The sequence below is a fragment of the Chionomys nivalis genome, chromosome 18, assembly GCF_950005125.1.
Source record: "Chionomys nivalis chromosome 18, mChiNiv1.1, whole genome shotgun sequence".
In the NCBI taxonomy this organism is placed as follows: Eukaryota; Metazoa; Chordata; class Mammalia; order Rodentia; family Cricetidae; genus Chionomys; species Chionomys nivalis.
Genome location: NC_080103.1, coordinates 50,425,403 through 50,450,608, shown reverse-complemented (window position 1 = coordinate 50,450,608; position 25,206 = coordinate 50,425,403). Strand labels below are relative to the sequence as shown.

The window sequence follows — 25,206 nt, the reverse complement described above, 5'->3', positions numbered from 1 at the left end:
AAGCGCTGGGTGTCAGGACAGTGCTCATATACTTACCTCATCTCCCGGGTCAACCAATCCTTGGATGGCATTAAAGAGAGACCCATACCCTCCCACTGTCACAAGGATTTCTTTATTCGGATCAATTTGATTTTGATAAATTTTTTCATATAAGCACGACAGAGCTTTCACAAGTGGTGGATGACCCTGTTGTATTAAAGATAAAGACAAAACAATTTCAGAATAACAGTCAATGCAGGGCCAAAACAGGACTGTTAAAGGGTGGAAGTTGGGGGGGATTCATCCCCAGAGGTAAGGGCAAGGGGCTTCTGAATTTCCAGGTTGGGACAGTTGATCCTAGAAAGACAATGTCCTTTAAGGAGGAGTGGTTCACACACACACACACACACACACACACATACACACATCCCAGCTTGACGTATCAGTGTATGCCCCACATGGTCCCGATAGACTCACAAAGCCCCTTGTGTACTGATTCAGGTTATCAGTTAATGCAGCCTTTGATAATTCTTCCTTTACATATGAAGGAGGGGATATATCTGGAAGGCCTTGTCCAAGATTCACAACAGCAGGATCAGCAGCCAACTTAGTAAATTCAACCCTGATTTAAAAAGGAAACAACTAAAATTAGGAAATTATAGAGTTAGCTTAATTATCATATGTGATCAGGCAGTGGTAACCCATGCCTTTAATTCTAGCACTTGGGAGGTAGAGGCAGTTGGAGCTCTGAGTTCAAGGCCAGCCTTGCCTACAGTGTGAGTTCCAGGACAGCCAGGGATACACAGAGAAATACTGTTTTGAAAAACAAACAAAAAATATCATATGTTCTCATTATAAAACCAAAAAATAGGACTTTGTCTTAGAGATGAAACATAATGGGTTCCCAACAAAAACATTACCACCCACAGAATGAATTTATCTAGCAAATGATGGTTGAAGAAAGTGACCCTATATTCCTTAGAGACCTCAATTTAATAACATTCATATTTGAGTCATATTTTTATGTAGGTATATTAATGCCTGTAAATGTTATCCCAGGAGGGAAGGCTGAAGCAAGAGGCTCAAAAGTTTGAGGCCAGCCTGGGCTACATACATAGCAAGGCCCTACTTCAAGAAAGAAAGTAAAGGAAACTGTTGTCAATTTCATGAAAGCATCAGTCAAACTTAGTTTTAGATATCCTCTGCTATGTATCCAGTGCTAGCCCAGGGACCAGCATCCTCCCATTCAAGCTTAATTAATGAGGGAATTAAATGAAAGGCTTCATTATTGGATTGTGGCTGAAGCTAAAACCCAATTTAAGGGACACAGGGAACCTGACATCATCATTCGTCTAAGACACTCACCACACATTGCTGTCCAGGCCTTCGATTCGTTTGGCATTTTTGAATTTCAAAGCCATTTTCTGAAAGATAAATATTGAAAGCTTCTTTTAATTCTTTAGTCAAAATTCAAAGAGACCAGTAACAATGGACCTCTCTTCCTTTTGTCTTCTGTTATCTTGTAAATGGTACCACGAAAAGAAGTTTTCAGAACCCAGTGCAAAATTCTCAGGAATTGTCAACTCTTTCCTACTGTTCTACAGAAAGTTTTTCCTTGTGGCCCTCATATCTTTACACTGAAGAACAAATTCCCACCCCAGCATGAAGAGCTAATCAATTTAAAGGCTTGAAACAGACTCTAGAGTTCAATCATAACACCAACAGAAAAGATTTCAAGAGAATCTTGAGCCATGCCATGAAGTTTGCATCACATATTGTACATCCATAGTTCTATACGGAAGCTCCTCCTATGGCCTACAGGAAGAACTCAATAAATGGTTCTACCCTGCTCAATTACGGATGCTGCTGCTAACACTATGAAGCAATGCTTATGTATTGGGCACCAGTCTGCTTGCTTTACATGACTAAAATTTTAACATTCACATCAGCCCTATGTAGCATTATGAACCCCATTTATGCATGAGCAAAACTGAGGTACCAGGCAGATGGAGAAGAAAAGAACTTTTTACATTTAGCAATACTCGTAAAACAATCTCAAACAGGCTCAGCCCAAGATTTGAGCCCATGACCTTTCTCGACAGCCCATACTTACATTATCTTCTTCTGGTTTTCACATACTAAGACATCCTAAAAAACATGACTGTAAGTTGTAGCTTAAAATATAGCAGTCATTCCCATTAGGTCTGCTAACACCAAGCAAGCAAGCTAAGACTGTAGTAGGAAAATATTAGAAGTTATAATTATACCATACCATACACACTATTTCAGTTCTTTCAATTCAAAAGTTATATTTTGACTATTTCTCAAAAGTATTAAATTAGCTTTGAGTTCATTGCTAGCAGGCTGGTGGAAATAAGAAAAATGATTGACAGCATTTTTGTAAGGAAATTTATAATAGAATATTAAAGCAATTTTAATTCAATCTGGAAGAGAGATAATGATAATGGTTATTAAATAGAACATTGTTCTCATTCTATTTCCAATAATGATACCAAATAAATAGCTTTCTCAGCCTCCCATTTGTAATCTTTGAAACTCCAGTGAAAGGAATCACGAGTAAACTCTCTGGAGGCTAACACGCATCTAGAACAGCATTTTGATGAAGTCCCACCTGAACACAATGCTACTCTAGAGAATACAATTATAAAACTCAAAAGACCCCACAGAACAGAAAAGGATATTTTTAACAAAGGCATTTGCCTCTTTCTGAAAATGTGTTGAGAACTTAATGATTCACTCAGCACGTGATCAGAAATGCAAAGTATATTAATATATTTAAATAAAAGCAGGGCTGGGGAAATGGCTTAGTGGGCAAATCACTTTCTGGGTAATCATGAGGCTCTGAGTTCATATCCCAAGCACCCATGTAGAAGGCAGGTTCTCCCATGGCTTGTAACTCCAAGACTGGGAGACGGAGATAGGATGGTTCCAGGGGCTCCCAGTGCAGCCAATACATCTCAGACAGTTAACTCCAGACAAAATCAATAAGAGATCCTGCTTCAAAAATAAGGTAGAGCACAATCGAGAAAGATACCCAACATTGACACTGAGCCTCCAAATACCCATTCGTTGGCATGTGCATCCTCCTGCATGCACTGTTTCCCCACAAAGTGAAAAAGAAAAGTTTTTATGGGGTGCCATAGACAACATAGACACGGAGTACTGTGGGAGCACACGTATGGCCCAGTTTCCATTTGGAGCCATTTTTGACCAAAAGAAGTCCTTTGAGTTCAAGCTTGCCTGCTCTACTTTTTCCAATAACCTTGAGGGCTGTGAGAGACTTCTGATTTAGCCGGTGAGAAAACACTCTAACTAGTAGACAGTTTGCTGACGACAAACCTCAGGAACATCAAGATAGAAAGTGAGGCTGCTTCCGAGCAGCAAGCACGTGTTGGAGAGGAGGCTGCTCACTCAAGGACAGGAATGGTCTTGTGGTTAGATACCGACTGACCGTCTGTGCTGTGCTTTGTTCTGCTAAGCAAGTTCTTGAAGTAAACTCTGGGCTGTTTGGCTGCTTGAGCATGACCAGACGGACCTCCCGAGTCTATCCTGTCTCTTGTTTCTTTCACGTGACTTTTCTTTGGCCTTGAGAATCCCCTATCCAGAAACCCTAGCTGACTTTGTAGGAATGGGATCCTACAGAGTACAACAATTTCAGCTTAGTTAGTTGAGAAAAGAAGCACATTTTGACTTAATTTTATTCAAAGTGTCTAAGTCATTTCCTATATTGCCACTGCCTCCCCTCCATCACAGTTCAAGGCCTCAAACACTTTTCAAATAATGCACGTTTAGCTCTGCTCTGCATGTAGTCTTTCCTCTCTCAAAACTGTCTTTCTACAGGAGTGTCTCTCAGCCTCACTATAGAGCAGCAGTTCTTACCCTTACTGACGCTGTAACCTTGTAACACAGCTGTGAGGAGACTTTCCTTTAGCTTAGGCTTGTCCCACTAGCTCTTATAACTTAAATTAACCCATGTTCTACCACGTACCTCTTATCTTTCTGTATGTCCGACTCCATCCATGTTTCATTGGCATCTCCCTGCACCTTGATATCTCCTACTTCCTATTTCTGTGCCCTGAAGTACCACCAGTACCTCCTGCTTCGCTATTGGTTGTTCAGCTTTTTATTACACCAAGCACAGCAATAAATTTTTCACTCCGTACACAAATATCCCACAATATATAGTTCCGCTTGTTGTGGAGTCTCCCAACCATAAGAATATTTCATTGCTATCTCATAATTGTACTTTTGCCACTATTATAAATCATAATGCAAATATATCTGATCTATGATCCCCAAAGGGTCACGACCCACTGCTAAAGAGACTTTACTAAGCATTTCTGCTCCCTTAAATTCTATACTAGAAATAAGATTGTGCCAGGTAGCACTGAGTTTTGAATAGTTGTAAACAGAAGAGCAAGCATTTCCTTTGCCTGCCAAGCATTCATTTCCCTTTCTTGGAGATGAGACTGCTTCTGTGGAGGACGCAAGCTCTGTACTCAGTGTCTGGTCTGCACAGCCAAGTCCCTGCACTCGGTTCACTCCTCTATCCCCTCTGCTACCTTTCCTGCTCACGTCGGATTTCATTTCCTGCTCTCCCTATGTCAAGGTCTTCTATGCCTATGTGCATCTGTTAAATACAGTATTTTCTAGTATTCATTCATTCATTCATTTGTTCATTCAGTTGTATGGTCTTAGATTATGAAAATACCTTGTGCACTGCTACATCAGTCAAGTTTCTCCACAGAAACAGAACCAATAAGAAGTGCAAGAGATTTATCTTAAGACTTGGCCATGCAGCTGCGGAGGGTGGGGGTGGGGAACTGGTCAGTAAGAAATATGCAGAGCAGGCAGCAGGAGAACACCTGCATTACATTACATCTGGGATCTGAGGTAGGGATCTTCACTTCCTAGGTGGGCGCTCACTAGGTTTCTTTTCTTTTCTTTTTCTAAAAATATGGAACGCTTCACGACTTTGCGTACCATCCCTGCGCAGGGCCATGCTAATCTTCTCTGTATCCTTCCAATTTTAGTGTATGTGCTGCCGAAGCGAGCACTAGGTTTCTTTCTTAAGACATCAACTGAACAAATCTCATCCACATTAGGGCTGTTATTCGGCTTTCCTCAAAACACATTATTTTAAATCTTAATTTCATCTGAAAACTCCCTTCACGGCATCACTACACTGGTGTCTCAACACGTATTTAGGTATTTAGGTATCCGTCCGCCAAGTGGATACCAGCAGAGTCCCTGACAGAGTCCTATGTGCGGTACACGCTGAGTTTTCAACGCATATATAAGGAATGAAGAGATTCGTTCACATTATCGTGTCAGCGAGGTTAAGTATGTCAGCCAGCTTAAGTTAATCTACGCTGCAATAATAAAAGACCCCAGCATTTTGAGATCTGAGACAGGGCCTTTTCCTTGCCTCTATGTACACCTCACTAACTCCCGAGTTTCTGGGGGATTCTCCTGCCTCAGTCTTCCACCTCCCTACACATACTGTCATGTTCAGTTTTGCGTGGGTTTGGGAGACTGGAAAACAGGTTCTTACACTTTTGCACCAAGTGCCTTAATCTCGGAACAGTCTCTCCAGCCCTGACACATTAATAGCATAGAATTATAAAGGTTTCCTTTTGCTTACACTACACGCGCATTTAAACTCAGCTGTCGCTCTGTTCCATGTCACTCATTCTGAGACATAAGCCAGCCTCTGCAAAGAGCACAGCCTACTTTAAAACAAAGAGATCCATCTTAGAAGACCTTGTTTGGATATATACACATCTCTTCTGTTTATACATTTTTTCTTGTCATAGTGATTTCATGGTTGACGTTGGGAAGCTCTGCCCAGCCCCACTCCTGTTCCAGACCCCGCTCCTGAGAAAGCCCACCACTGGCAGCTCCTCCCCCGGAACTGCTCAAGACCACCTATATGGTATTTAAGACCTTGCCCACAGATCTTCCATAGATTTCATGCCTTCCTGAGAGTTACCTGGGAGTTGCCTCACTCTGCTCTGTTGATTGAATCTGGATTTATTAATTCTGTTTGATTTGACTTATTACTTCCCCAATAACCGGGGATCCAATACTTCCCGGCTGAACCATGGAGCCAGGTTATATGACTGATCAGGAGAGGGAGCGGTAAGTGCTTGTGGAAGTGACTAAGTAAAGCTGTGGGAGCCCAGCTCCCATAGGGATTAGGTCCCAAAGTGGAGGTGTGGAGTGGGTGAGGGGAAGGACACTGACTCAAGGTGAAGGTGAATTGAGATGACTGCCACTTTACTGCACAAAAGATTCAACGGGAGCAAGGGGGCCTGTGAGCTGGGGTGTGGCTTCTGATTAGGGGCCAAGGAAGCTAGCATTGACCTTCACAAGTTAATAGGCACCAGTCACAGGTTAATAGAAGGGCCACCAGTTTCTCTAGCCAGAGATAAAAATAACTCCCTTTTTAGGAACTTTCTCCACGCCCCCGAGAAAATGGGGACTCTTATCTAAATGCCTGACCTTGGGAAAAGGACTTTCTCTAATATGGAATATTGAAGTTTTTTTTATATGACTTAGTATATTCAAATAACTAAAGTTTAAAGTGAGCAAAGATGAGGGTAGAAAAATATTACTGTGAACCTGAGTATGTGGGCAGAGACATGTAGGCCACCCAGACCCGAATAATTTCACATACTATATTAATTACAACACTTTTTGGTCAATAGCTTATGCTTGTTTCTAGCTAATTCTTTCATCTTAAATTAACCCATTTCTATTAATCTGTGTGTCATCACAAGGTTGTAGCCTACCAGTAAGTTTGTGACTGGCAGCTCATACCCTTTTCCTTCAGCAGCTACATGGTATCTCTGACTCTGCCTGTTTTCTCTCTATATCTCTGTTCTGATTTCCCACCTGACTTTACTAAGCCATTGGCCAAAACAGCTTCTTTAATAACCAATGGTAATAAAACATATTCATAGCATACAGAGGGGAATCCCACAGCATGAGTAGACCTTAGGAATCTACAAATCTTGATTATCAAATATACCATATTTACCAAGCATATGTTACTCATCTAAACTTTCTAGTGGCTTGGTGTTAACTTGTGAAGGAATAGGCAGAGTTATCACCCTATATGGTCCCATGGTGGTGGGGATTTTTTCCAAAGAGTTATTTTGTTTAAAGAGGTTGCCATTTTATATATTTTTCATCTTTCAAAACCTGAAAAAATGTTTCCCAAAGGAAAGGGCATAAGGGTACCCCCATAACACATAATGAGAATCATTAAAAATGAAAGTAAACAGGCACTGGAGAATTGTGTTCTGCACAGTCGAAATGCTGGAACTTTGTCAAGTAGCAGTGGTCGCCTACAGCGAAGATCAGACAGGTCATTGTTACAGGGTGAATTTGGTCCCTCTCAATTACATAGGTTGAGGTCCTAACTCTCAGTACTCAGAATGTGTCCACAGATACAGAGTCACTGGGGTCTCACTGGCTTGGGAGATAAGAGCACTGTCTACTCTTCCAAAGGACCCAGGTTTGATTCTCAAAACCCACATGGGTGGATCAAAACTGTCTGTAATCCAGTCCCAGGAGATCTGGCACCCTCTTGTGGACAAAACACTCACATAATAAATTAAAATAAAGATCTGCCTGTTTAAAAAACAGGAAAGAAATTGGCCCATTGCATGGGCGATAGTTCATAAAGGTCATTAGGGGGGCTCACATCTGCTTTGGTCCATGGGTTCCTCATTTAAGAGGACACACAGAGAGAGCCTGTGTAAAGGGCATGGCCAAGGCTGAGGGATTCGTGTACAAGTCAAGGATGCCAGCATCCCCAAGAAATCACTAGAAGTCAAGGAAGATGTTTCCTTAGGATGAAATGTCCCTGTTTACAGTGTGCTCAGCCTTCTCAGCCTCCAAAGGCAGCGAAGGAAACAAAACAAAAAAATATCATTTCTTAAGCATCTGCTTTGTTAGAACAACCAGAGTAAATCAGTTGACTAGCTGTGTTAGACAGGGTTCTCTAGAGTCATAGAACTTATAGAATTAATCTCTCTCTGTTCATTACCATAAAAGATTCATCAGACTGGCACCACACTCGAACACGTACTTTAGGGTACCCTGAATCTGTGTTCCATGGTTATTCATACTTGGCTCCCGAATAAGTGCTATCTCTTATCACCTTTGAGGTGAGGGTTGTGTGTTAAAGGTCATGTGACACCGCACAGTGAGGACAGCCAGACTCACTTGCAGATGCAGATGGTGGTTGTGAGACAGAGGCGGGCAGATCTCTGAGTCCGAGGACAGCCTGGTCTACAGAGCGAGTTACAAAACAGCTAGGGCTACCTAGAGACACCCTGTGTTGAAACACACACACAAAAACCTGTTTTCCTGGGGCAGACTCAGCACCGGGAGGTTAGAATGAACTTCCAGATATATAAGAGAACATTTATATGTTTAGTATGATCTTTGAGTGGAGCTAACCATGTGATGTGCATTTTTCCATCAGTTTGATTTCATGCATGGCATGTACAGATTACACAAAGTTACCATCGAAATCACAAACTACCACCTAATCTTCCATTAGGTTGAAGGGAAAGGGTGCTGCTCTACCGCTTCACCACAAGGTGGCGGGTTTGGCAAAGAAAAGGAAAAGTTTCAACAAAGCAAGTTCTTAAAATGAGAGGAATTACAAGAGCCTGCAACACCAAGTTCCAGGTGCATACACTTTGAGGACTTATCCCACAAGACCTAACACATGTAGGTGAGATGAGACAGGTACATAAAAAGCCTCCCAAAGGAGGGGCTGAAGCTGAGGAAGTCAAGGTTGTTAAATCTGTGTAGTAGGAGTTATTAAGCAAGTCTTTACCCAGAGCAGGCAAGAGGACAGCCCAAAACTACCAGAGGACAAGAGAGGCCAAAAATAGAAACAGCAACATTATATACAATGTGTGAGAGCACATACACACGTGCACATATATTTTGCCATGCCTTTATTTTACTTAGCTTTTATATTTTGATGTTTCGAAGGCCACAGTGATGGCACTTAGGACTCCCTTCCCTCCTTAGAATTAATACTCCCTCCTAAATGTCTTTGTTTAAGACACACTGGAAACGCTATACTGAAACACTACGCCATCCCCCAACCTGTGCTGTGGTTTCTTTTGTGAAGTTCTTGGCTGTCACTCAGGCTTCTGTGAAATCTGGGACTCTCAGGACGGCACTGGGACGTTATTAAGGGCAGAGGACCCCCCAGCATAGAAGATGCCATTGGCAATCTAAAGCTACCAGACCTTAGCTGCATGAGACATCTCCTTTGACATGAAAAGGAATGAAACGAAGGGCTCATGCTACCGGAGAGGGGGAAAAGGAAAGTCGTCACCTTCAGCTCACAGGTGACAGAGGGGAACTTGAACCCCACAGGGTTTTGCCTCATTTCTGCTTCCTGTCACATGAGACCAAATGCAGTCACACTCCCCAAATTTACTATCATAGAAGGACGGAAAATTGGAGCACTCAAATCTGTCTCCAAAGCACATTAGGCCTCACAATTATAAGGGAAATGAGAATTAAAATCAGGTGACATCATGCCATCCATTAAGATGTTTAGATACTAAGTGTTGTTGACAGAGACAGGGGGGCAACTGGGATACTGTTGAACCCTGGTGGGAAAATAAAGGGGCCCAGGCAGTCTGAGAAGTGACTTGACAGTGACCTAAAAACTAAACATATTGTAAATATTATTAAAGGTGCTTAAAAATCAGCCATATAGCTCACCGTGAGGTGTTTACAAGAGAATGAAGACATACATCTACAATCAATGGCTTTTCACAAGTGTCCTTAGTAAGTTTATTCATAGATGCCCAAACCTAGAAACAATACAAAGGCCTATCAAAGGGGAAAGAAAAGCAAACAGGCACATCCATATACTGAACTAGCATGCATAGCAAGGAGGAAGGATTCCCTGATATGCTACACTTAAAGTCATTGTATGTATAAAAATCATAAGCAAACGGCTTATATCTCAGTGGAAGAGCATTGGCTTAGTGTCTGCAAGGCTCTGGGTTCAATTCCAAGCACCACAAGGTAAGGCCACAGAGAGACATGGAGAATGTTTTGAGGGTGGTGGAGACGCTGTGTGGTTGCTGTGGCAGGGACTCCATTGTATATCCCTCCAGCAAATAAATGGTCACTGAGTTTTCATGCTAAAGCTCTAGTTTGTTGTATCTAGACATAACTGATTTGAAAAGGTGTCAGGGTCTTCTAAAATGATGCCTCCTTTCTCTCTCTGTAAAAAAAAAAAAAAAGTCCTCAAGCAGACACTAGCAAGATTATTTCACAGATTTTAGCTCTTCCAAGGTATTAGCTGCAAATTCAGAAAACCAGATGGATTGTTTTATTTGGCCACTAGATGGCAGCAAAACTGCAGACTGCTCTCGCAATGATGGAAAAACTGAATGTAAAATTTAGGGGGACATCTGAATTAAGATTTAAGCATGAGGCAATTATACCTGACGCAGAGGTGTGTGATTTAACTGAAACTTTTAAGCAATACATACTTAGTTGCTCTATCTTGTATGGAATTATTTCTAAACTGGATTTGGGGGCTCATTCCTGTAATCTGACAGTGTTGGAGGTTGAAGAAAAAGGATCAATACAAATTTGATGTTAGCCTGGTCTACTTACCACGCTTCAGACCAGTTTGGGCTACACAGTGAGGCCTTCTCTCTAACAACAAATAACTAGACAGGCAGGCATGGTAATGCATACCTCTAACCTAAGAACTTGAGAAGTAGAGGCAGGAGGATCAGCTCAGGGCCAGTCCCAGCTACCAGCAAGTTCTAGGTCAGCCTAGGGTACACGAAACCCTGTCTAAAAACTAAAGAAAACAAAACCCACCCGCCAACAACTAAAATGTGTCCAATATCTGTTGACTGAGCAAGTGAGTGATTAGGAGGACTCTCGACTCTCCCCGAGAGAGCATCCTGGAGGAGAACCTTACACCCCAACAGGAAGCAAGGCACTGGCCACAATACACCTCTCAGGGCTCATCCTAGGAGGGCAGGGAGTGTGAGCTATTTTGGACATTCTAAATGGAAGACCAACACCAATCAAAGTCTGTTTCTGAAATTTTGGCTGACTTCAACTTGCAGAAAAAGCAGTTTGCCTTTATTTGCACTAATTCATTTATTTCATATAAAATTGTGCTAGTTGGTTTCTTTGAACTGTCATAGCTGAGGATACAGCTAAGCCGTGAAGGAATTCTCCTGCAAGTATGAGATGGTAGGTCCCATCCCCAGTTTCAAAAAAACAAAATAAGGTGGGGGAAGGGATCCATCCTGGCATGGTACGTGGTAACACACACTTGTCACCCCAGTGTTTACAGCTAACCTCAGTCTTGCCGAACACCCACACGGCTACTGGACTACACCCCTAACCTGAGCGACCCCCAGTTTCTATCAACCCTGAAGCTAACAATGAGACAGCATCTGAATTCTATAGATAATTAAAATTACTGTGTTGGTTTTCCCATCTTGATGGAGTCTCCTAAGTGGTGATTATTAATGTACTGAGTGGATGTACTGATTAACGACTATAGAAGTTTGCACAACCTGTCCCAATGGAAAAAATTCAGGGCAGCTTGAATATTTTCAGGGGCATCCACGACCACTCATATTTGACTCAGGATAAACCAGTTTCTTATTCCTCCCTCTATCATTTTCCTTCTCTCTCTCTCTCTCTCTCTCTCTCTCTCTCTCTCTCTCTCTCTCTCTTTCTCTCTCTCTCTCTCTCCAACTCTGGTCCTGAACTCAAGTGATTTTCCTGAATCAGAGTTGAAGTAGCTGGAACTTTTTTTTTTTTTTAAAGATTTTATTTATCTATTATGTGTACAGTGTCTGCTTGCATGTATGCCTGCAGGCCAGAAGAGGGCACCAGATCTCAATATATATATATATATATATATATATATATATATATATATATATATATATATATATATATTATATGGCTGGGAGTCACCATGTGGTTGCAGGGAATTGAACTCAGAACCTCTGGAAGAGCAGCCTGTGCTCTTAACTGCTGAGCCATTTCTCCAGCCCCCCAGTTGGAACTATTGATATCGTCTATCTTCCGATTTCTAGTGACTATAGTTTATAGTAAACAGCCTGGCTGGCATAGGCACTGATACCCTGAACTGCCCACTGCTGCTTTTCAAACACCACTCAGTCTGCTTTTCCATCCTCCAACAGGAAGGACAGTTATCTCTTTATCTGCCTGACAATTAAAGGTTTCTATTAATGTATGTGTGTGTGTGTGTGTATGTGTGTGTGTATGTGTGTAGTGGGTCTATGTTATGTGTGTAGTGGGTCTATGTCTGTATGTGTGTGTGTAACATGTGTGTAGTGTGTGTGTGTAGTGTATGTGTGTAGTGTGTGTGTATGTGTAGTATGTGTGTCTCGCTGCATGCAATTTCCTTCAGAGATTGGAAAAGGATGTATAAGATCCATAATCCTGGTGGGTTATGGGTAGTTGTGAATGGTCTGATTTGGGAACTGAATTCTTAGTCCTCTGCAAGGGCAGCAAGTGCTCCTAAGGCTGAACCTCCTCTCCAGACCCTCCCCCAACTTTGCTGTGATTTTTAATGCAAAACCTCTGATGAATTGTGAAAATGTTCCATGACAGGGTCAGTCCTTAAAATGGCAGTTGTTAAAAAATTAAGCCTAGAGTCGACATGTAACTCAGTCATCCCATTGCTTGGGGGTGCTGGTGGTGGATTGTATGTCAAGTAGTCAGCAGGTTTGAATAATGCCCTGTTAGTGATTCTTGCCTGAGATGTAGATGAGAATCATTTAGACACATTTTTTCTAAGAATATTCCAGATTTAAGGATCAGCATATCTTAGTGTGAGTCATACATGTAATCATACATGTAATCTAACAAACACACACTTTTGTTGTTCTTGTTTATTTTTTTAAGGCAGGGTCTCTCTATGTAGCCTCTGATTGTCCTGGAACTCTCTAAGTAGATCAGGTTGACCTTGAACTCACAGAGATCCACCTGTCTCTTTCTCCCAAGAGTCAGGATTAAAGACTACACGCAGCTCATACCTTTTAGTATCAAGGTTTTGTATAATCACATTGGGTGATCACCATCGCTTGGATTTAGTCTTCTTCTATGTATGGGGGAAGGGAAATTCAAGATGCTCATGAGGCAGAAGTCATAAGATTTGAAAGTCAATTATACTTTTAGAACTTTTATTATATTTATTTATTTATTTATTTATTTATTTATTTTGGTTTTTCAAGACAGGGTTTCTCTGTGGTTTTGGAGCCTGTCCTGGGACTAGCTCTTGTAGACCAGGCTGGTCTCGAACTCCCAGAGATCCGCCTGCCTCTGCCTCCTGAGTGCTGGGATTAAAGGCGTGCACCACCACCGCCCGGCCCTTTTAGAACTTTTAAAATTGACGTAGTAAGTGTTGGGAGGCTGGAATGAGGGTGAACATCACCAAGCACCCAACATTCTACCATTTTCGGCTCATGAAAAAGACAATTGGAGAAGATCAGCCTGATACCCAATGCTCACATGCACATAAGAGTATGAATTTGACAATGCCATGATCGCACAGCTTTTTTCTTATCTTGACCACTGAGTGACTTCAAAATAGATCCTGGACCTTACCTCATAATTCCCCTACTCATTTGGTATATATCCTTGACAAACAACTGTTATGCCATTACTGTTTAGCTGGAACCTCAGCTCGCCCCTGCATGATCCAGAAAGCTCCCTTCCCATCTCTCTCTCTCAAAACCCCAGCATGAGAAAATACACACAATAATTTGTCTGTCTATGATAAGCAATACCTACGGCAGAAGTGGAGAATCCAAGGATGTTTGAAGAATAAATTGTCTTTAGATGCTTTGCTCGGCTGCCAAGGGAAGAGAGTCTCCTCTGGGCCAAAAACATGCTAGAGAAGGGAAACATTGAAAACGGAGTCATGAGTGAGTCACATGTGTCAGTTACATCACCACCAGTCACCAGAGGCAGAGCACAGGCTTATATAAATATAAACACAGTAAAAGCTCTAAAATTGCACTTATTTTGTGAGGTAGATGTGTGTGGGTGTGTGTGCATGCATGCACATGTGCGTGCTTGCATGTGTGCACATGTGGGGCTCACAAGAGAGGTCCAACTTACGCTGTCAAGCTTGGCAGCAAGCATATTCACCTGCTGAGCCATCTCACCAGTGTGGAACACATTTCTGACAATTCAACTAACTTCCTTCCCTCCCTTCCTTTAGGATTCTTGTTCTATTTTATATTATTCATTTCTGGGATCATCCTAATACCAATCTTCTGTATAAAAATATACACTGCAAAGGAAATATGCAAGTGATTAGAATCAAGATAGGGTTGCTTGTGTCAACCAGAACAAAATTATGTCTAATAAGCGGGGAGGTAATAAGACTACAGTTGTTACAGGTTTGTGCCTGATAACAGCACAAAAGACTACCACAGGCTGGCAGAGAGGACACTGCGATCTTACACACCAGCAACAGAGTGTTCAACTTGGGACCATGGTAATGTCAAAGGATTTGCAGGCGGATTTTTTTTTTTTAATCAGGACCATCGGCTCCCCAGTAGTGACACGGAGACCTAGTATTAATTATGAAAGCTTGGTCGATATCTTAGGCTTATTTCTAAGTAGCTCTTTTAACTTAAAATAATTCACTTCTTTTAATCTACAATCCTTTACTTTGTAATGCTCATGCTGCCTGCTTTGTGTCTTGGCGTCCCTGCCCTTCTCCTTGCCAGCATCCTCTGTGGCTAGAAATCCTGCCTAGCTATTGGCTGTTCAGTTTTTTAATAAACCAATCACAGTGACATGTCTTCACACAGTGCAAAGGAATATTCCACAACAAGGATTAGTGCTTCACAGTATTTTATGCGATCCTCCTTGGGGTTGTGTTTTTTAAAACTTCCCCATGTGTGCTGGGTATGGTGTTGTATACCTGTAAGAGTAAGGCAGGAAGGTCATGTTTGTGGCTAGCCTGGGCTACATAGCAAACCTGTTTAAAAATACTGAGTGACTGGAATACAGCTCAATCGTAGGGTGCTTGCCTAGCACGGGCAAGGTCCTGTGTTTAATCCCAGCACCTTATAAAAAAAAAGCCCTAAAGATCCCTCCCCTTGAATTCCCTGTTTGAATATGAATGTGTCTGTAGCTTTCTATGGCACTGCATTCCCCTCGTGGGGCTCTGCTATTCCTAAATAAATACTAATATTCTTTTGAGAAATTTTCTCAGACCCACTGATGTTTTATTGAGATCGACAATGCTTAAATCATTTTAAACTGGAGAGCTATAAAGATAATCTAAATTAAATATAAAGCTTTTAGGCCAGATGTGGTGGTGCACACCTTTAATCCCAGCTTTCCCATTCATTTTTTAATTTTTGAGATATGGTCTCATGTAGCCCAGCTCTCCTCAAACTTGGTAGCTGAGGATGACCTTAAACTCCTGATCCTCTGGCCTTCACCTTCCATGTGGGATAACAGGCCTGTACCACGACCTCAAGATGGTTTCTGCTGTTTAAATAAATGTGGTTTTGCTCCAACACAATTAACACTGTATATTGATATTCACCAATAGACTAAATAAACCGATGCATTCAGATGTCATGAAGCTGGAGTTAAAATGGCAGCTGGCTTTCGGTTTTTCTCTAAGCATGAGGTTTGGGGACAAAAACTAGAAGTCTGCTAATCAGTGACCCCGCCCCCCCCCCGCCTGGCCAATCACTGCACACAGTTATAAAACCTGATCCATATGACCAGCAGAAAAATCAAATTGCCATTTTATCATCTCTAGAGCAGGCTGATTCCAAAGGAAGACTGTGAACAACCTAGAGATTCAAGGTGAATTATTGAAGGCAAAATGCAACTCTCAAAGGTAGGCAATGCATTCAAACTCAGTTTAGAAATATTTAACATTTAGCGCTCTGGATTCACCTTTCTAACGCCCATCTTACACACCTGTCCCATATGAGTTACACATATATGAAGAATGCTTAGAGTTTAGTGAATTTGACAAAGTTCAGAATCTTCCTGCAAGCTCAGGAAAGATTATCCCAGACACCCGTTAAAAAGTGTGTCAGTTGCTTTCACCACACACCATACCTGTGATGGAGGAAGGTCATTGGTTAAAAATAAAGAAACTGCTTGGCCCTCATAGGTTAAAACATAGGTGGGTGGAGTAAACAGAACAGAATGCTGGGAGGAAGAGGAAGTGAGCTCAGATGCAGGGCAGCTCCTCTGAGAGACAGACGCCATGCTCTCCTCTCCAGAGCAGATGCGATGAAGCTCCGACCCAGGTACTACATACCTGCTAGTTGGCTTCCAGAATGTTTATAAAGTTCACTAATTGCAACATAGGCAGGTGGACAAGGTCCTGGCCTGGAAAGTCCAAAGAGCCGGAAATGACAGGAAGCACGGAAAAATTTAAAGCTTATCAGCGTGAGTTAAGAGGCCCCATTCAAAAGTGTTCAGGCTTGAACGCTGCGGGGGAGGTGGGATTCATGCGATCACAAATCTCTCCCAGGAGAAGCTGTGTGGCCCTCGATGTTGGAATTGGGATACAGCACACTGGAAAAACTTTAACAGATTTAAACCCGACTGGCTGCGCTGTGTGCAAGCTTCCCTGGTGTCACCGACCCATCAGGTGGTGCCGAGGAGCCCTCGGGTGGAACATGGAACGGAGGGGGCACCAAACAGTGGCTAGAGGCTCAGATCTGCAGGAATGCTCGACCTTCAGATATGACTGATAAGGTTGTTTTTTATCTTTGAAACCCTTGGGAAAGACAGACTCACTCTGCGGGTTTAGCTGCTTTAGTTTCCCTTTTCAACCTTGAACTGTTACCCAGACTGGAGAGGTAGTTCAATTAGTAGGGTGCTTACCTGTCCCTGGCAAAGCCCTAGGTTCTAACCCAGGCATCGAATAAAACGAGCAGTCATGTAATTCTATCACTGGGGAGAAGACAGGAGGATAAAACGTGCAAGGTCGCCCTCTCCTACATAATTACTTCGAGAACAGAAGACTGTCTCAAAAAAAAAAAAAATCTATCAAGGAAGAGCTGGGGTCAGTGTTATCCTTTCACGAATGCGTTCTAAATACATCAATTTACACAATCAGGAGTAAAAGAGACAGGAGAGGACTGAGGTCGAGTTATCTCGGAGCCCTTCTTTCTCCAAAGACCACTGTGTCAACCTCAAGGTTGATCCCATAGTCTGTGGTCCGGCCAGGACCCAGCCCGCTGCTCTCCCTATGGTTCCCGGCTCCGCAAACTCCGTACTCCCCGGGCCGCCTCACCGCGCACCACGTCCCGTGCCCACTCACCTCGATCGTCGGGTTCGAATGCGACCCTGGCCTCAGTCCGGAGGTCGTGAAGTGGCGTGGAGGGGGCGGGTCCCGGAGAAATTCACTTTGGGTTCCAGCTGCAGCAGGGTGCAGCAGGGACCCTCATGGAGGGTGAAGGGGGCAGGGTGGAGGCGGCGCCTGGATCTGGCTGGGGATTGGCCCCTGGCATCGGGATAAGGGTACGGATTGGCTGCGGGGTTCTCCAATCCTGGAGCGCTCAGTGAGAGGGTGAATGAAGCAGCCAGTCTGAGAGGATGGGGCGTGGCCTCGGATGCGTACCCGGGCTGCAATGGGTGTGTACTACTGGCTGGGTCAGGACTGATTTGGTCTGTGGGTAAATCTCGCCTGCCAGTGGATTTGGAGCGGGTTCCGGGGAGAGACTGTGGAAGTCGCTCCGCCTGTGCCGTGTACAAAAGGGCTTGCAGGTGTCTATTTGTCCCATCTAATGGGCGAGAGGAGGGAGACGAAACCCTTCCTTCGGAACTATAAAGTGATACAAGACCTAATGGGCGGAGGAGGCGAGAGCGAAGACGGAAGACACCTGGTCTCTAAGGAGGAAACCAGGACTAAGGGGAAAAGAGGTCCAGGCACTGCTTCGGGGCCTGGGCGGGGCGGTGGCGGGCTGCGGGGAGGAAGGGAGAGAATCGAAAAGTGAGTTTCTGTTAAGAGCTCAGCTTGGGGTTTAGATTTTCTTCCTCTTGCTTTTAAAGAAGTCGAGGCAGTGGCGGGCATAAGAGTGACTGAGCGTTGCGATCAGGCTAGAAAGGAAAGAGCAAAATCAGACTTTGATTGGATGCGCTGTTCTTGGCACAGCGAGCCTCTTCCGTATTTTGGTGTGATCATTAAAGAACTCACTGTAAGGACGCTGGGAAGCCCTTCAACGGACGAATCCACGAGTGGGGAGATTTTTGTTATAGGTATGAGAAAGAGTATAGCCAGAGACCTTCGGGAAAGTCCGGAGCAGTCATGGTTACCTCTCCGGGCAGAGAGGAGAGGGGCAGACTGAGAGGGCTTTCTCTCGGGAACAGAGGGAAGGGCACCGGTAGATGCAGGTCTGTGTGTGTGTGTACCTTGTGAATTGGAACGACCTGGAAGATTAGGGTGGCCGGGGGAACTTGAGGGCCCTGTGGGTTTGGTATGCACTATATATCTTGCTGGTGAGTGGCTCTTGCTGGTAGACAGAGGAACGCTGAGAGTGAGCTTTTGTCTCTCTACCGGCAATCCTACAGTCTCGCTTGAGCTGAGCTAAGACACTTCATTTTGGACCAAATCAGTGAGTCTGCCCATTTTGGGGGTTCTTGTAGTATTTCCCTTTGGACCTAAAACTGACTACCAGTTCGGTGGTCAGTTTTATCTGCTTTATCTGCAGTTGGTGTTCCGTTGACATAGCTGTGATTAGATTAGGAAGCATCAGGGTTTGTTCTGAAGGTTTTTAAGGTTAACTGGCTGTTCAGTTGCTTTCTTTTTCTCTTTTTTTTCATATACAACCATTACAGTAAGCTGTTAGCTTGTAATTTCAAGACACAAGGTACGTGATATGCACGCTGTTCCGAGTTTCTGATATGATTATACCGGCCACATGATGAAATGCTGCTTTTTGTCTTTCTTTGATTTGTGGTTTCCTTGCTAGTTTGAATGTAATTTTGCAGCCCTCTTGGAGACAAGATGGAATCTATGAGTTGAAGGTTTTTGTTGTTTTATTTTTGAGACAGGATCTCACCACACAACCCAGACTGGTTTTATTGTTTAGCCCCAGTTGCTCCCAAACCCTCAGGAACCCTTCCTCTTCAGCCTCCTGAGGGCCAGGGTATACAGGCATGCAACACAACGCTCAGCTTGCACATTGTCAATCATCACTTCCCATCTAGGCAATAACAGTGATATTGGCATTAGTTTAAATATTTCAAAAACCTTAACAGAAATTGTGCATTTATCCACAGAAAGGTGGCTAAGGGTAACTGAAGCTTCCCATCTCCATCCACGTATATTTTGAGGATAACTCTGAATCCACATATATTTTCTCTGGATTGAATGCAGTTTGTTAGCATTTGCCATTTAAATTAATCAATCATCTTTGAACTGTTGTTTGAAAAGGGAAAATGAATTTTGACTTTACATAGCAGTATGGTAGGAAAATGATTAAAAATATGGGGTATATATGTAAGCTATAATAATTAAAACTGTCCTTGGGGAAAGCTCGACATAGCAGTATGGTAGGAAAATGATTAAAAATACAGGGTATATATGTAAGCTATAATAATTAAAACTGTCCTTGGGGAAAGCTCGACATAGCCTTCCAGACATGGATTCACTGCACAGCTTCTACACAAGCATCAGAAAGTGTGAACACAGGCAAGTATCCGCTGGGTGGGAACCTGGTGGGAACTGGTCTTTGATGAGTGTCTGGTTATCTTCTCTCTGGGACTGTACGCCTGGAATGCCTGGTTCACATCCATAAAAGTGCATGCAAGCTTTCAAAGGATGCTGCTCTCTAATGAGCTATAAGTTCTCAGCCCCGGAGACTGTCCGTGAAGGTTTCCATCTCGGCTCCTCTGTCTGTCATGCTGTGCGAAGTCCTGGCCTTCCTTCTGGTTCAAAGGCACTGTTTCATGCTCTCTGCACACTGGGGCCTCAAGTTAGGTTGACTTAAGACAACTTAGGTTCTCCACATTCTTAATGGTGATGAAATGCTTTGTGTAAAGTAAAGCAGGAACAAGCAGGAGGGGAAACAGGCACAATGACACAGGTAGTAATGAAAGTGACATCCAGTAAATGGCGGACTTTGCTCTTGAATTTCACACATCTGGTGCTTTGAATCAGGCAATGCTGTTGAGTGCAAGACACATCACTAAAGGTGTTTTTGGATAAATTTGGCAGGTTTTCACACTTCCGATCTCTTGCCTCCTAGTTTGGATTTTTTTTTTTTATTCTTTTTCTGTACTGCTCACCCAGCCAGAGAATATATTTAAGACATGCTACAGAGATATGATAACATCTTGTATGCTCAGGTTCATTCCTGAATCAGAAAGAGCCTCCTCTTTTTTTTCTAGAACATTTAGTTCTCTCTGAATATTTGTTTAATATCTTTATTCATGGTTAGACTGTTAGCTATTCCCCAATTCTTTTAAATTATTAATTAGCTAATTAATTTTATGTGTAGTAGTGTTTTGTTTGCATGTATGTATGTACATCATGTACATGCCTGGTGCCCATGTACATGAAGAAAGCACCAGATTCTCTGGAACAGGAATGAGGGATGATTGTAAGCCATCACTGTTGGCGGAGTTTTCCTGTCCCTACTGCTCGCTCCCAAATAAATGCACAGAGTCTTAAAATTAACTATAAATGTTTGGTCAATAGCCCAGGCTCGTGGCTAGCTAACATTTTAGGTTGCTAGCTAGCTACATTTTAAATGAACCCATTTCTATTTATCTACGTGCTGCCCTGAGGCTTGTTTACCTCATTATGTTTCTTCCTCATCTGGCTCTCCATTAACTCTGACTCCTCCCCTCTTTCTTCCCAGCTTTCTCTGTGTCTGACTCTCCCACCTATACTTGCTGTCTAGCTACTGGCAAGTCAGCTTTTTATTAAATCAGTCTGAGTAGCAAATCTTCACAGTGTACAACATTCACAACATTCACCACATGGGTGCTGGGAATCAAACCTAGGTCTCCTGGAAGAGCAGCCAGTGCCCTTAATTACCGAACCTACTTCCCAGTTCTCGGCAGAGTGCCTTGTTGGTGTTCAGCCAAGAGTTCTCAAAAAATAATCCCTCTAGTTTAGGCAAATGTGGTTGTCTGCATGAGCATATCTAACTTCCCAGAGAGACTGTTTCCAACCTAAACTGGGACGATCTCTGTAATAAAATGTGGGAGAAGGTGTCTGTCATTTCTTTTAGGCTTTTTTCTTTTCTGTGTTTTCTGTACTGTGGCAGGGGCCTGCGGTATGTATTTGAATGGCAGACAAGTGTTTGACGCTGAATTTTGGTACGTTCCTGAATCTTGTTGGGTAATATTTTGTCACGGAGTTTTGCATCTAAGTTTATGGAAGGATGTTTATCTGTGATTTCTCTGATTTGTACTTTTTTTTTTTTTACTAATTTTTGTTATCAAGACAATGCTGTTCTTGTAGAATTAATTAAGAAATGCTTCCTCTTGTATTTCCAAAAGAAATTCTGTAGAATTTTTCTTTCTTCTTGTTTACAAACACTGTAAGACAAAGTCTTCTGAATCTGGAGAAGTAGTTTTTAGATTTTTTTTTTTAAAAAAAAAAACTCTAAATCTAATTTCTTGAGAGCTTGTAATTCAAGTGACCTCTGTTATCCTAGAAGAGTGTGACAATTCAGAGTATTACCTTGCATTTTTGGAAGTTGGAATAGTTTATCTATACTCTATTACACTAAGATCTGGTGAAAATGTGGAAAAGGATCTTTATTATGCTTGGGGAATATCAATAGGATTTCAAGTATAGCTGTTAATAAGAAAAAGAATAACACAAGTTTATAAAGATAAATCATTAAAATTCCTTTGATATTTATAGATTACCTATCATCATTTAAAGTGCATTTTAAGTTACACATGAAGTATACTTATGTTTACTTTATACATAAGTACATATGCTATTCATCATGTGTAGTTGTCATCGTGTTACTATATGATCAGTGTCGAATCTTAGATTTGGAAATGTCCTGCTACAGTTTCCATCAACATAAACTGGAACATTTCCTTCTTCAGCCCATGGACCTATAATTCAGCTCCTTGTCATGCTAATGGTTTCTTCCCTCTTCCTGAGGATATTATACATGGGGACTCTGATCTCCATGAAGGTGTCTTGATTTATAATGGAGTGTGTTCATAGGGTTATCCATCACCAGTGTTTACAAATAATTCCATTGCTTAAAGGTTGATCGTTTTGATGGAATGGAGAACTTTGATTGTAGGAAATGAGGCTATCCCTGTCCTTTAGACCCATCACATCCCTGGACCACTGGGTTCCTAATTACGTGCTACCGTTTAAGAATGTTCTCCGTATGGGGCTGGAGAAATGGCTCAGAGGTTAAACAGCACTGACTGCTCTTCCAGAGAACCCTGGTTCAAAATCCAGCACCTACATGGCAGCTCACAAATATCTAACTCCAGGCCGGGTGATGGTGCCATGGGCCTTTAATCCCAGCACTGGGGAGGCAGAGACAGGTGGATCTCTGTGAGTTTGAGGACAGCCTGGTCTGCAAGAGCTTGTTCCAGGACAGCTAGGGCTATTACACAGAGAAACCCTGTCTTGAAAACAAACAAATAAACCAAATATCTAGCTCCAAAATCTGACACCCTCACATGGACATACATCCAGGCAAAACACTGATGCACATGAAACAATAAAAATAAAGTTTTTCTTTTAAAAAGTCCATTTACCTCTTGAAGATCATCTAGAAAAAGACTTTGTTCTGAGCAGTGCTGTTGCTACCTCTACTGTGGTAGAGAGGCTAATCGCATCCTAGGTGCCCAATCTTATAGGAAGATAAACACGATTTCAACGATCACATCACACATCTTTGCAGACTTTTAGGTTTCTTATGCAGGACCCAATTTTTATCAATTGAAGTGACACTTGTTGCATATTCTACACCTGATCAGCTCTGTTTTGAGAGGCAGGATGGTGCTATTCTTAGAACCATAGCTTACGATGCCATTTGCGCTTTGGTTTCTTTTGCTGGAGACGTATATTTTCTTCTTCAAGCCTTTTGGCCTCCTTCTGGAATCCTCTCTGTAGTAGTTGAGCCTGTTTCTAAAAAGCAACAAGAGAAAACAATGAGTTATTTCACTGAGTAAATTCTTATGTTCTATGCATTTTCTGTAATCATTTATTTAACTTATTAAAATTTTCTCTACCCTTAATTTTTATACATCTTTAACCTGTTTTTATTCATATGTAAAATTTAATATGCAAAGAAATGTTTTTTTCTGTTTTTAATTTTTTTATCCCCCTCCCCAAATTATGCTTTTCCTTGGGTAGCTGTGATCCTGTCTCTTGGGGAGTTGCTTTAGCTAAGAAACAAATACCAGCCATGGGCAAAGTGGCACCTTGGTGATGGTGTTGTTCTTATCAGTGTGGGGCAGAGTAAATGGCAGCTCTTCGTTCATCCTAGCTGGATGCCTGGCTGTTTCGTGCCTAGGGCACATTAAAACAGAACAGTTCTCTTGGTGAACCTAAGTCACCAGGATTGACCTTTATTATTGAAGAATTTCATTTATAACGTGACAGCAACAACATTCTACTGCTCACAACACATATATTCTGTTTAATTTTGCATTGAAAATTTCCTTATTCAAGATTTTGTACTAGACATCACATGGGAGGGTACAAAGGAAGTGACCATGAGGATGAAGAAAGCGCCAATATTCCTACTGAAGGAGGAAATTCACTTGACAGCCAAGATCAGTGTGTGATGGCCACCACCCCACTTCATTTTTCACTCTGGCTTTCATCTGTGACCTGAGATTCCCAGAAAACAGTCACAGCTGTGTCAATGAACCTATAAGACTGACTGATTAGAATTGGTGTGATTGTGGAGAGCTGATCGTTTTAAGGCTGGAGCCAGATTTTCCTGGGTGATCTTTAGCTGCCTCCATGGCCATTTCCTGGCAATCACTTAACCTCCTTGGGACTTTCACTTAAAATCCTTTTTGGAATGTACACAGAGACATCTAGGCTCACCACCGCAAAGGCTAAGAATATAATCAGATAACATCAGGAGGCCTGTAGCAAGCTCCCCTATTTTGCCGTAATCTGTCTTCCCACATTGCCACCACCAATGTACTTTAAAAGTACCTTGATCTGTGACTTTATTCTGTTGCTATAGCAGCTTCAAAAACCTTGCCAAGTTGGAACATGGTGTCAGCTCTGCTCCATCCACTGACCATAGGTATTTAACTGTGTCCCTGTCAACAGAGAAGGTGAACACCGAGGAAGACAATCCCAGTGCATACCCTTCCCTGTTTCAGCCACTTGTCTCCTGGCCCCTAATTCAAAATGAGTTTAGTGGTGGCCCGTAGAGACTGGCTGCCCTGATAATCCACCCAGGACCATCTGCTGCTGTACCCCAGACATAGCAATTTCAAAGAAAATGAATTATCCCTCAAAAATGATATCTCATTCCTGCCCAGGCTGGTGGCCCCATGTTCCAAAGCAGAACTCCCCAGACCTAGCAAGAGCAAGTGCCTCCTCTTACCTGCTCTTGCTGCTCGGTGTGGGTGGAAGGGCTCTGCCTCTTGTCCGTGCTCTCTTCCTGCAATCTTGTGAGGCTTTCTGGATTTTCCCAAGTGAGCAAATGCTGAAAAACTTTTGCAGTGGGTGAAGTACTGAGAAACTGAAACCATTTGGCCACGGAAATGAATCAACAATGGTGTAAAAAGTTCAGTGAACTGTGTTTAGGGGAGCGTTTGTAGGACTCCAAACCAGAACCTTCAATAATTGGTCCAAAGAGATCTTGAAACCCCTTTGTTATTTCAAACCACGCCACAAGGTGGAGCCCAAGTCTAACATTTCTGAATGGCCAGGAACCAGAGCAGAGGCTGCATAAAACCAAACACCTGAGGTGGACTCTGAATAGCCCAGAGATCCAGTGTAAAACCAAACACCTGATGTGGACGGCTTCCTCGTGAGTGGTGCTTCCCTCAAACCTGAATTTGTGGACATCATCAATGCCAAACAATAAGCACCGCCCATGTTCCCTGCCCTCTGCTAGGCCAGGACTAGGTTGCCCAGAAGCTTAGGAACAGCTCCCACCAGTCACATGCTTCTGATGTCATCTG

General features: G+C 42.6%; 1 protein-coding gene and 1 non-coding gene across 5 annotated transcripts in view; both read right to left on the bottom strand.

The window, feature by feature from the left end:
• The window catches only part of Kyat3 (kynurenine aminotransferase 3), a 35,715-nt gene extending 18,195 nt beyond the window's left edge, over positions 1-17,520 (bottom strand). For 2 of the 4 annotated variants that reach the window (XM_057794000.1, XM_057794001.1), the window contains exons 1-5: positions 17,378-17,520; positions 13,855-13,954; positions 1,345-1,403; positions 457-601; positions 37-186 (exon numbers count right to left, since the gene is read on the bottom strand). In XM_057794000.1, coding sequence (XP_057649983.1) covers positions 37-186; positions 457-601; positions 1,345-1,403; positions 13,855-13,953 — 453 coding nt within the window. In that variant the 5' untranslated portion in view covers position 13,954; positions 17,378-17,520. Of the gene's footprint in view, positions 1-36; positions 187-456; positions 602-1,344; positions 1,404-13,850; positions 13,955-17,377 lie in introns of those variants that run through there. The other 2 variants (XM_057794003.1, XM_057794002.1) reach the window with 2 other exon arrangements.
• Positions 4,952-5,057, bottom strand: LOC130890289 (U6 spliceosomal RNA). The gene has a single exon (XR_009058726.1). It is a non-coding gene; the product is annotated as a U6 spliceosomal RNA (small nuclear RNA).
• Positions 17,521-25,206: the final 7,686 nt, after the last annotated feature.